General features: G+C 30.7%; 1 protein-coding gene and 1 non-coding gene across 2 annotated transcripts in view; one reads left to right on the top strand and one right to left on the bottom strand.

Annotated features, from left to right (window-relative positions):
* Window positions 1–13,386, top strand: part of LOC109594456 (uncharacterized) — a 34,558-nt gene that overhangs the window by 11,989 nt on the left and 9,183 nt on the right. Inside the window, exons 3-4 of the mRNA XM_020009676.2 lie at window positions 2,879–3,224; window positions 5,357–5,512. Of these exons, the coding sequence (XP_019865235.2) occupies window positions 2,879–3,224; window positions 5,357–5,512 (502 nt within the window). The remainder of the gene's footprint in view (window positions 1–2,878; window positions 3,225–5,356; window positions 5,513–13,386) is intronic.
* On the bottom strand, window positions 1,609–1,680 carry Trnac-gca (transfer RNA cysteine (anticodon GCA)). Its single transcript has one exon. It is a non-coding gene; the product is annotated as a tRNA-Cys (tRNA).

The following is a 13,386-nucleotide window of genomic DNA, read 5'->3' as shown; positions in this document are numbered from 1 at the left end:
ACACGACACAACTGGAGTGCCATATGTACAGGATTACATCATCCAAGAGGCTAATAAATTCTACGAAAAACAAATACACCACTCGATACTCACAAAACACATGGCTGACGTCAGAATCCACAACATTGACCCTAATCACAAACACAAACCCCTCTACCATAAACTTCCAATTTTTCACAAACTCCCACCATAATGCCTGCCGCGCACTCAAAACTTTCCACTTAAAACGCAAAACGTAAAGACGCCCACTAAACCACAAAACATTATCCGAACAACGCGAAACCTCCCCCAAAAATGCTTCAACGGGTTTTTTGACTAAGTTTTTCCCGAGCGCACTAAATTGCAAAGCTGGCCATCCAGCAACAGTTTCCGCTAATTTCATCTACAGGTTCCATTATCTAAATCATATTGAGACAAAATGCCCCCAGAAATGCAACGACCATGTGAGGGGGGTCTTGGACCCATTTTGCTTTCAACACCGTTGCTGACGCTCGGAGATGCCACGACACCGGCAATTGGCCGTGCCAATCTCCAAGAAGGTGGACAACCCCGGACTCCATTCGGTAACCCACCCCCACAAGAACGGAGCCTACTATATATAGTGCCCACAGGAGTCTCGAGCTGTACGAGCCAATGATGTGTATTTTAACAAAAAGACAAATAAAATATATTTTAGTTTAGTTAGTTAGTTAGCTTAATTGAGAAATAGTATTTAATTTTAAACTTCTCTTTCAATTTTTAACGATAATTTGAAAATGTAGGAAAACTGTATTGAATATATATTTTTATTATATTTGAAATTTAAAATTTTGAAACCTCCAAACTTATATATTGCGTATTTTTTAATACTTACTTACCTGCGAGTTATAAAATTTAGCAATATTATAAAAAAGAAATTTTTATTATATTCCTCAAACTATTTCCACCGATATATTCTAAACGGTAAAAGTTATGAAAAAATTATAAAATACCTTTTTTGTATAATAATTTCCTATAAAAAATGTAATTACTATTTTTCTGTACGATCAAGTTATGGCGAGATATGGATTTTGCCTCATGGGACTGAAGGAAAAATGGAGATGAGGGGGACCTATTAAAGTTAAGAGCTCATCCTTGGAGAGCTTATTTTAAAGGTGTCTAGGAACCAATTTTTCAGTGTTAAAAAAATAGTCGTTATTTTTGGCCCACTTCAATACACATATAGTTTTAATGAACTTACTATATAAAACAAAGAAATATAAGATTTATCCATATGTATACATAAAATAACAATTTATATTAATCTTTTAAGAACTTTCGATTATTAATTAAATTAACATAATATACTTCATTATATACAGTTTTTTAGTTTAAGAAATAGCTATTAATTATATTTCGGTAAGTTTCATGCTATGAAAATAGGAACATCAATTTACATTTAAAAATAATATAATAAAATACATAAGTAGTTTTATCTATAAATAGTCAATTGTTCATATTTTCTTTAAATTAATTTTATTAAATGAGTAATTAACAAAAATTAAGAATCAACATTTTAATCGACAACAGTCTTAATTAATGTATATTATTTTAGTAAAAAAATTGTTTTGAAAAATTAAAAAGTCATTTAGGGGACACCCGGGTTTGAACCGGGGACCTCTCGATCTGCAGTCGAATGCTCTACCACTGAGCTATATCCCCTGTTGTTAAATATGTGTTTTGTGTTACAAAAAAATTCAATTTAAATTATTTTATGCCACGTACGTGCCATCATATGTAGTTTTTTAATACATTTTAGGTATTACCAATCTATAATCTTTAAAGTAATTTTCAAATAGTCAAATAGAATAGAAACGTGAACAGATTATGGGTCGCAGATGTGGGAAGAGTGTTAAGTAGAAAATAAATAGTTTCCCACATAACATAATAGAAGAATTGTTATTCGTTCCTATTATTTATTGTTATGGTGTTAGCAATAAACCATAATAAACCACGGTGTAATGATCCGTCACCGTTATATTTTGACCACCGAATATGAAAATGAAAATACAAATACTCAGGTACCAGACCAAGGGATTTAATTTTTTTCACTTTTCTAAAAATAAACATCAATTAACTTCAACGTCTCATCATTGCTGATTGTGGGCGTACGAAGGCACGATCCTTTTTCGTTATTTTTAGGTCTTATTAGAAATTATGCAAAAGCCTATGAATATTTTACGGAAATCTATGCATACGTTTTATAATTAACATACATCATACACAAAAATTTCCCCAGTTTACTACACCGATGACACACTTCAGAACGTTTGTGTTTGTATTTTATTTACAATAATAAATATTATGAAAAAATCTAAGATGCCGTGCATATGAGGTTGTATATTAAAAACGTATGTAGTTTAAGTGTCGGATTAACAATAAGAGCATTGTTTTTATGCAAATTTGGACTTCAAACCGTTAAAAAGCTCTCAATTTTTTAATGTTGTTTAAATGCCAGGAAAGAATGGCGTCAAAAATGTATCTAGATCGATGGCAAAATGTATACACTGGTCAATGAACTAACCATTCTATTTATATGAAATGTAAACAACAAGATAAAGTACTTAAACCCCAAATAATATACATTATAGTACTCTTTTTAATGGTTGGTTTCATTTTTATATTAACATAAGTACTCAAGTACTATTTTGGAAAAATAATATTAAAAATATTAAGTTTGAGTATTAGATAAATGTTGTTTATTAATTAATAATTAATTAAATTATCGCCATTATAATGAACAAACATTCTTCAAGCATATTCCTGTCACAAGAAAGCCTAGGAGAATAGTTTCAGTTGATGATATGAAAATCAGGAAAATATCCTTTGGAATTTAATAGAGCTATCTGCTTCATTTCAGGACTGGGTTGCCACGGGTTGACGCCAGATGTCAGCGGTCTGACCCATCTGCACGTCGCCCTCAAAACCGAACTGCAACGGCACATCGACGCTTACAAGAGCGCCCTCCACCGTCTCGACGAGCTAGGCGTCGCCGCCTCCGACACGAAGAAACCTGTCGATGCGTCCCACCAGCGGCTGCTCTCCCTCCACCACAGCGAGGTGCAGCAGCGACTCATCGACAACAAGACCCTGCTCACGATCCTGGACAAGCCGGCGCTAAAACAACTCACGCCCCTGATTGACATGCTGGCGACGAGGGTGCAGAACGACAAGGAGGCGTTGTTCTGTCTCTCGCAGCTCAAAAGGTGATTATTTTCGTTCCAGGGGGAAGGGCTCAGTGATGATGTTTAATTACGATGTAAATATGTTCCCTTAACACAAACACGACCATTAGGGGGGCGGTTTCGTTTTGCGACGTGAAATTTAACTCAATGTAGTGAGGACGCTTCGTTATAAGACAATTGATGTTTATTAAAATAGGAAGTGAGTCTTTTACGAGGATTTTCGCCTTTTGTCGTTCATCTCATAATTTAATTTGCTCCCAAATGCTGTAATAAAACCGGTTTATTACTTTTACTTTATTACCATTAAAAGATCTAAGTATGGAAAGGGCAATAAGAAAATGTACCAAAGTACCTCAATACTTTTTTAATTTCTGGCTATTAAGGTGACCTAATTCATAATTCTCTTTATGGCTTCATTTAAAATCTTCACGTCAAGTTATTATCAATACCCACAAAGTTCCTTAATACAGAATTACAGTCAATATTTTAACTGATTTTATCAAAGGACACAATTAATTATTTGATAGGCACCATAAATTTGAGTTCTTCCAGATTTAATAACTAGGCAATAGCTTTAAAATCTGTGTCAACAAGGATCTGACGATCATCTCAAATGGCCCTTAATGATGCCATAAAACGTTATTGAATCAGAGCCATCCTTGACAAGGATAAAATCGTCGCATTATCGATTGACACATGCACATTTGACGCCTCGCACCTTGAGACGATGCTGCACGGGCGGAATAAATACTATCTGCACCGCAGGCCAAACAAATCGATCGGTAATCAGTGGTGACCAGATCTTATTAAGCGTGTGGCGATGATTCCGTACGGTGTGGACGGTCCGTCATTTAATCACATAATAAATTTACGTTGCCTGGGTTTCGGGGTGTGAACCCCCTTAAACCCATCATACACTAAAGAAGTTATTCATTATAATCTACCACCACCACAGTTTTACTACCGGCGAAACTGCTGAAGCTGCACCATTTGTTTCCGGCCGTTGCACACTGTTGGTAGTGACCTTACTATATTTTATAGTATTACGCTAATGTTTGTGTAAGTTGAGTTTATGTCTTTATTTATTCAAATAAGCGATCATAAAAATGTTTTATGGCTTCATCCAAATTACTACAAATATGAATTGGGAATTTATGTATGTAATTGGGTATTGAAGAAAGCGATTTACGTTCCAGACCTTTAACTTTAAATAATGTAACTTTCTGTATAATAAACTTTTATTCAAGAAACCAATCATCGTTATGATCAACAATTTGCCATGGGAAAGAAGTTCCGGATTCTGGGTGGTTAAGAAAAGATCACTTTCAGTTATGACTTTCTCTTCAGAAGTAAACTATTTATCACCTAAAAATTGAACGACGATAAAGAAAATAGTTACATTGAGAAATATCTGGACTATATGGTGGTGAGAGAGAAGAAGATAAGTGCGTCGGTCATTATGCCTTGACATGTACAATTCTGTACGGCCGTTATAACAAATTTCTTCCCATACTATAATGGAACCTCCGTAAAAGGATAAAACTCTTCGACGATTTCGTGGAACATCTCGTCTGGACCAATAGTGAACTCCACGATTATATAACCTAATTCAGACAAAAAACAGATTTCCATTACAGGTACTGGCTTCCAATTCAAGTAGTACAGCTCACATTTTAATACATTTGTTTTAATTATGGCCACTACTGTACATAGATAATAACTTTGAACGCTGTAAATTCTTATTTATGTATTATTTTTAAATTAATGGTAAGAAACTATAATTATTTAAAAAAGCGATGTAATTAAAAATAAATTTGCAGTAGAATAATAAAATAGAAGAACAAAACATTAGAGATTTACCCCGTATTCTTTGAGCTTTAACAAAGAAGCAACAAAACACTCAAAATAAAAACATTGTAAGCGCAGATCATTAAATCCGAATCTGGTTGTCAAACCGCGTTCGAGACAACTTTTTAATTTGCCCTCATTAAAACCGAACACCCTTTGAATTTAAAACGACGCCATCATCATCCGACACCGCCGTGCTGAAAATTAATGACGGAAGTCGTCGTATTTTGCGTTCCGGTTAACAAAATAAAAAAGGAAAAACACCGGACATTGTTTTGAGTTAATTATTTATGAATTATTGGCAGGCTTCAACCGATCCACGAGGACATTCCGGTGGCCACAGCCCTGATGTCGTTCTCGAGGGGTTGCGGAACGCTGTTGGAACTGATGCATCTTCCGGACAGTCCGTGTAACAGCGACACCGGCTATCATTCCGAACCGGAAACGGAAATGGAAGGAGGGTAAGAAAACGTTTCACTTTAGTCGGACATTAATCGTTATTTAAGTGTAAATCAATATCAATCGTCCGTCGGCTTTATTCAGCCCCGTGTTGGTAATTCGGAAGCTAAACACAGAAAAAATAATTTATAAATCAAACAGCGTACGTGTTTAATGAAAAAAAAATCCTTTGAAAACATTGGTTCATTTTATTACATTAACATTCAGTGAATTGACATAATAAAAATATTGTCTGGCTTCGTTCTACTTACAAAATGTATTTTTAATTTTAGCTCTCAGTTTACTTAATAACATTTAGTTCATTCAGACAAATATTGAATTAAATAATTCCCATTTATCATTCATTTGCAATGAAACTTCTAATATTTTCCCCCGGGAAGCCACACATTATGGGTGCTCAGGATCTCTTGTTATTTATGAGCCGGTTTATAAGAATGACACCCGAAAAAATATTGTTAGTCCGCATTAACATTGTTGCCCCGGATTTACGTTTCACAAGCAGTAAAACTTTCTTATCGTCGAATTTATGGTGGCGTTTAATGCACTTCCGATAGTGGGAATTATGTGTCCGATCGTCGCCGCAGTTTATTAGACAATCATTTCATCTATGACTTTATGTGGCCACTGGAACATAAAACTACCCGTCAATGGGGAGTTTTGTTGAACAGAAAAAATATTGCATTTTACACCCATTATATTACAAGTTTTGAAAAGTTACTAGTTTACATGAGTAAATTAATTTATTCATAAAAAATTATAATTAAACATTTTTCATATACATTGGTTAAATAAAATGCATTTTAACTATTTATTTATTATTAATATTTTGAGAAATTAAAAAAAATATATTCGTGATTATTTCCATTATTCGTAAAAAATAAAAGAAATCATTAATTATTTTTTATATGTATTTTCATTATTATTCGTCATTATCTGTTATATAAAATATTGGATATTCGTTATTCAATATTCAATATTATTATTAATTATTTTTTCTTATATTTTAGTACATTAAACATATAGTTTACTATTTTGTGTTTACAATTTAAAAATAAAAATTAGTGATTTTAACAGTTTACAATTGTGATTTTGAATTATTTATAAATTGTTATTTTTCATTATTAATTATTCATTATTCGTTTTACAAAATATTCTTTATTCTTACTAATTTCTTGTATCTAATTGAAAATTATATTTATATAATTAATTTTAATGTTTTTCAAATTAAGATTTTGAGAAAATTGAAAACAATTATTATTTTAATTATTCATAAAAAATAAAAAATATTAATTAATGTTCGTATATATTCGTTTCATTGATTAATTATTATTTTTTATATAAAATACTCGATATTTGTTAGTCATTATTATCCATTTCTTGAATTTAAGTAAGTTGAAAATATAGTTTGATTTTTTATACAATTCAAATTTAAAAATTATACAAATATAATGAATTTTCATAGTTTCTAAATTATGAATTAAAAAAAATTGAAAAAAATTTAATTATTACAATTATTCATAAAATATTATAAAATTATTAATTATTTTCCGTATATATTCGTTGTAAATTATATTTCATTATAAATAATTGAATATTTATAATTCGTTATGTAAAATATTTAACATTCATTAGTCGATATTTGTTAGATATTTGTATATAGCTTCCATTATTCCAATTATTCATGATAAATTAATTATTCATTTTTTGTTATATAAAATATTCGATATTCGTTAATCAATATTTGTTATTTAGTATACGTTGTTTAATATTTGTTATTCATTAATATAAAAATCAGTATGTTCATTATTTTATTATTATATTTAATATTCGTTATTCTCATTATTTATTGGGTATCAATTTCTTATAATTAACTTAATAAACAACAACAATATTTTGTAGTATGTAATCTAAAAAGTTCTTATTATATATAAAATTTAGAATCAAAATATTATCAGTTTATATTTTGCACATTTTAACTACATAGACAATAATCAGAAGAAAAATATGTAATAGATTGGATTGACAATCTTTATTTGTTTTCCATTCTAATTATTACGATTATTTATAATATTCATAATAATAATTGTTAATCTAAAAAGTATTAAGGTATTTTATCCGCTTACAATTTAGAATCTTAATCAGACATGAACTGGATCGATATGAAACGTTTTTTTAAAAATAAAACAGACGACTTTGGCCTAAATTATCGAGACACTTGCCATGAAGCAATATCGAACACTTCCAGAGGCTATTAAAAATTTAATCTTGCCCTTAGAAAGATCTTATCCTTATTGTAATCCTTTCGATTTACAGCTGAGATGTTTTCGTTCGATCGGATTTCAAATTAACAGAAAATATTGCGCTCTCAAAAGAAACTCATTTACATTTTCATAAGGCCAGTAGATGGATGGGTTTGAAGTGAAATCAATATCGATGTACACATTTGACTTCCACATAAAAATAATCCGCGGGCGAAAAGCAATTATGTTACACGTGGAGTCGAATGAGTTATATTAAGATTGATGGTGGAAATTGTAGTTCTTAGACAGTCACGGGAATCCTTAAGGAATTTATCTTCGCACACAAACGAGACAGCTTCCATTTTAATTCCCCGGAGGCGATAAATGCGAGAGAGCAAAAACTTATGTGAAATATTTTACTTATCTTGGAGCCAGTCAATAACTTAAGTTTTCTTATTGGAAGGCAAAAAATGAATTATTTAAAAATATGCGAATTATGAATGAAATGTATCGATCGAAAACTCTTCGTCTTATTCGAATTTTATCAATTCTTCGACACTCCAAATCGATTTAAATTCCGGCGACGGAGATATGTAAATTGAATGATGATTTTATCAAACCAATTTTTGAGGGAAGGAAGGAATTTGAAAAGGGCGACATGAATAAAATCAAGTTATATAAATAAATTATGTTTTCAATATTATTTTTTCTTTTTTGTAGCAAATTACGACGCTTCCTGATAAATTGCATTTTACTTCGCCCGAAGACATTACCGGGAGAAAACGTAAAAAGAAGGCGTCCACAATCTTCGAAGTGAAAGATCGATATCGCACGTTTTAAAATAAAACAGACCAATTTATCTCCAACTGTTCAAAGTCAAATCATTATCGAATGCAGGTAACAAAGTTTTCGACTTCAATGCGGTTGAAGCACGTACAAATTTTAACATAAATTACATGAAACTGATGGTAAATCGATGAGCATAAATAAATATTCATTATCGACTAGAATATATTCGCAGGGTTAAAACTGTCATTAATTTATTTATGGCCCATTAAACTGTACACGAATATGTTAATAATGAAATAATAACTTCGGTAAAAACTCCATTAATATAGATCCACAGCAACATCCATTAGTATGAAAATTCTGGTGCAAATTTTCATCATTTATTAGAATTTATTTAAGGGCAGAAAACTCCCTTTCTTTTATGGTAAAAGTGTGGCAAAATAAAAAGCACAAACATTATCGAAAACAACAAGGTTCTCCATTACAAGGGTACAAGTGAAGACTTTAAATTGCGACGGTTGAAAATTTATTCGCTCGGTGAACAAAGCGTTTTTCCTCTCTCGCGATAAATGAAATAGGAAGAGAAAATTGAACGGGAAAGTATTTTTAATGTTCTCAACTTCGATTTCTCACGTTCACAAATCGGACAATTTCAACATGAATTGTTGTTTTCCGAACAAATTTTCTTAAATTGATTGTAGATATTTTTCTTTTGTCGTTTGAGCTGTTTGAATAACAGCTTTTATTTACAAAACTTTGAGCTTTTGAGCTTTTAATATAAAATCTATGTAAATAAATAGGATGAGATAATTTTGTGAATACAAATTCTAACAAGTGAATAATATTAAAAAATTCAACAGGATATTTATAAATAGATAATAAGGTTAAATTTAATATTATTTTTATGATAATTTAATTAATCTATTAATTTATATCAAAATCTGGAAGGTTATATATAAGAATATGCTCAAGGTTCTGAGCTTTTAATATAAAACCTGTGTAAATAAAAAGAATGAGTTAATTCTGACATCTTTTTTTATGAATACAAATTCACACAAGTAAATAAATTTAAATGAGATATGTGTTAAATAAATAATCAGGCTAAATTTTATATATATTTTTTTCGTTTTATGATAATTTAAACCTATCATATTAATTTATTTCAAAATCTATAAGCTTAAATATGCAAATATGTTCAAGCTTTTGAGTTTTTAATATAAAACCTGTGTAAATAAATAGTATAAACAATTCTGACATTTCTTTTTGAGTATTAATTCAAACAACTGAATAATATTTTATGTAAGTAGGAAACATGTTTTCTCACAATTATGGAATAAGTATCTAGATAATATTGAACTTTTTATGAAACCTTTTATATGAATCAAGTAATTTTTTTATTATCCTTAATAAATCACATATCCGCTTACGCAGCGTGGGATTTCACATTTCCATTTCGTTTCGAATAAATATTGACTAATCAAATTAAAATATTGTTCGAATTCACGGCGATCCGAACGCTCGAAAATTCAATTTCCGTTCGTCTTTGACATGAGACCAAAATGCGGCCACTCGCTGTTTGTATGCGAAAGTGCAAACGTAATAGCCGGAAAATTGGCAAACGCAGAACGTTCGCAGTGCCGAATCCACCCCAACGAACGCCGATAGTTCGATTGCCAGCGGCGTCGTGCCACAATAAAAATCACGGAAGACCGCTGTTAAATCGGAACGAATGCGGATAACACGGAAGCGTTTTCGGTTCTGTTTAGGCTTAATTACCCTATTTTCGGAGCGGTTAATTGTCGACGTCATAAATTGTTTTCCCATCCGCTGAGTTAATCGTTGGATTTTCTCTCAATGGATTTGCGTCACATTGTTATTTGAAGAAAACACACTGAGTCAATTTTGGAATTTAAATGTAGTTTATAGTATGGAGATCGAAATTTGGTTATGCAGCTTTATTTGTTTGAGGAAACTCTCGTGGGGCAAGTTTGGAGTATACTCCAGGAGTTCCGAAAGATTTTCTTTGATGTTACTTGAATTTCTGCAGCTTCCATAGTTTGAACAATTAACCAACATATGGGCAACTGTTAAATTTGTACTTTAGGTGGGTCACGTTGGGGCGTCAAATCCCTTTTTGTATCCAATTCATCTACTGCTCAGTAATAATTTGAGGGGAGCAATATTTATGTATAGACTTCTATGGTTTTTTCTAAAGGTATGGATGCCTTACGTTTGTTTGTTGAAAAATTGCCCTATTTTATGATTGATTCCACATTTTTTTACTCTCGTACTTGTACACATTACAGTACATTTTAATGTTACAAGAAAACTGCTTTATTTTTTATCTGTAGAAAACTAAAATAATTTAAATTTATCATAAACAACTAGAAAATCATTTAAGTCGTGAGTAACATTGTTTATCGGTCATCTTCAGTATGAACAACGATGCTCTTGGAAGACCTATTGTACAAAGAAGACATCTCTATCAAAAGTTTAGAGCATAAAGCAACAATAGTACGTTATATTATTTTAAAAGTTGTAAGTAAATAACAGTGTTAAGGCTAAAATATTCTAAAATTTAGAGTTGTTATAATAAAAACCACTGATGCATATTAGAATTGCGCATTCACCAAATTTGACACTTCCAAATATAAATTGTTCATGTGATTATTATTTATTTTAATTATGGTCTAATATTGTTTAAACCGTTTAATTCTAAAGGGGAGATCCACGCTAATATTGTTTTTTGTTCACTTTTGAGAACTTTTCTTTAACTGGCATGAATTTTGTACGTGTATAAGACTTGTTTTAGCAATTGATTGCAACCAAAAATTGTATCTAAATACATAAAAAAATAAACATTCGTTTTCATCACGAATTTACTAAAAGAAGAAAAAAAACTAGGACAAAGCGAAGGAGAATCAAAGTAAAAACGAAAGTTAGTTTATATGTGGGTGGTTTTGTGTGACCGAAAAATTATGTTGATTACCTTTTCACAGTGTTTCGTTGCTTGTGGGGAAATTGCTTTGGGCATTTTAATAATGCATTAAGTTTGCCTTTTGCACAGGAAAAAAAGTTATTTATTTTATTCCAACTTCCAAAAATCAGAGCGGAATATATATGTATACGATATCAAAAGATACTAACTTTGTTACAAAAATATGATAGCGCTGAAGTTTATTTGGGTCAATTTAAAATTTAAATTTCTCAAAAGACTTTTATATTGCTTCATAAAAACTAGATAAATGAACTTTTATATTCGCATATTTCAACATGTAAAATGTTACAAATTGTGCAAAGTTTACTTGAAAATGATATCAGAATTCAGACAGCTAATTATAACTTGGCCAGTAACAAAAAATGTACAGAGTGAGATTTGTAATTGTCTATTAATCATCATAAAGGTGTATTCCACTAACTGTGAATAATCGGCTAACTTGTTTGGAGCAAGTTTGCCACGTACCTCTATGATCGACCATCTGCAGAAGTACAAAGGCCTTAACAACTTTATCTGAATTGATATGTCTCCTTTGTATAACAGGCCTTCCAAGAGCATCGTTGTTCATGAATCACGGTGAAGATGACCGATAAATAATATTATTTACGAATTAAACGAGTCAGCATTTTATGATAAATTTCAATTATTTTAGTTTTTCTACAGATGTTAATAAATAAAGAAGAGTGAATTTCAAAAATATAAATAGTCTTATAATATACAATTTTTATGTTCAAATGCATAGTAAAATTTAGACTAATAAGTTCAGAAAAATTAAATTATTTTATTTTAAAAATATTGTGTATTAAAATGGCGAATGCACCAGTTAATTTTTTTTTATAATATGATTCACTTCGTGAAATATTTTTCTTTCTATAAACTTCTTAGCTTTGATAAATAATTTATTTTATTTACAAAAGGTGGGCATAAGAGTTTTAAAATATTGAGTTTCTTCTAAAGAAAAATAGCCCTTTAAAATATTTTAGCTTTAATAAGTGATTTCTATTCGGTAGTTTGGAGAAGTGCAAAAGAACAACATTAATATACTTACCATTATCGACAAACCCAATATCTTTTAGAATGAGATCTACCATTAAGATTGCAGTTCTATCACTAGTTTCGAACTCGTTATGAACGCAATCACACATTATCATCAACATTCACCAGAAATGTTTTAATATGCACAACGAAAGTGTTCCAATAATGGTGGATGCGCCAGTTCAATATGTGCACATTAGACAAACTTCAGTATTAATGTGTGTTTAGGTTTTCGGTTGTAGTGGAGTATTTTCTGGATAAGTAAATACATTTAACAAAATATATACACATGTCCTAAATAAACCAACCCGAAACAATATTTGCTATAAAATGTCTCGTGTGAGACAACTTTATAATTGTCAACTTTGTTAGATGACTCATTAAGTTTATTCTACAATTTAATAATTAATTAACAAAGAAAAATAAAATAGTTTATAGAAAACAAAATTTATTACAAAAAGCAGTTGTAGTTCCCTCTCCATGTTTACAACGTAAGTTCGATACTCAACTTTTGCAACTTAAAATTGTTTTCCTGAAGTTAATCCGACCCTTATAAGGCTAAAGACAAACTACAATAGAACAATATTCTCGGCTTAATATTCTATACTGTCAAACTTTTGTATCTGGCATAATTTTACATCTTGATAAATGTATTAAAGCATGGAAGGCGAATATAGAAAGTTTTTTGTTTGTCTTTCCCCCAAGGCAATATGTGCCAGTGTTTAATAAAATATATCTTTAGCGAGATTTATATCTGCCTTTGACCCAAATAAACTCGATCATAACAATATTTTTGAAAAAAAAAAAACGTTTG

Source organism: Aethina tumida, chromosome 5 (assembly GCF_024364675.1).
Source record: "Aethina tumida isolate Nest 87 chromosome 5, icAetTumi1.1, whole genome shotgun sequence".
Taxonomy (NCBI): domain Eukaryota; kingdom Metazoa; phylum Arthropoda; class Insecta; order Coleoptera; family Nitidulidae; genus Aethina; species Aethina tumida.
Note: the sequence above shows the minus strand (reverse complement) of the source record. Positions and strands in the feature narration are given on the sequence as shown.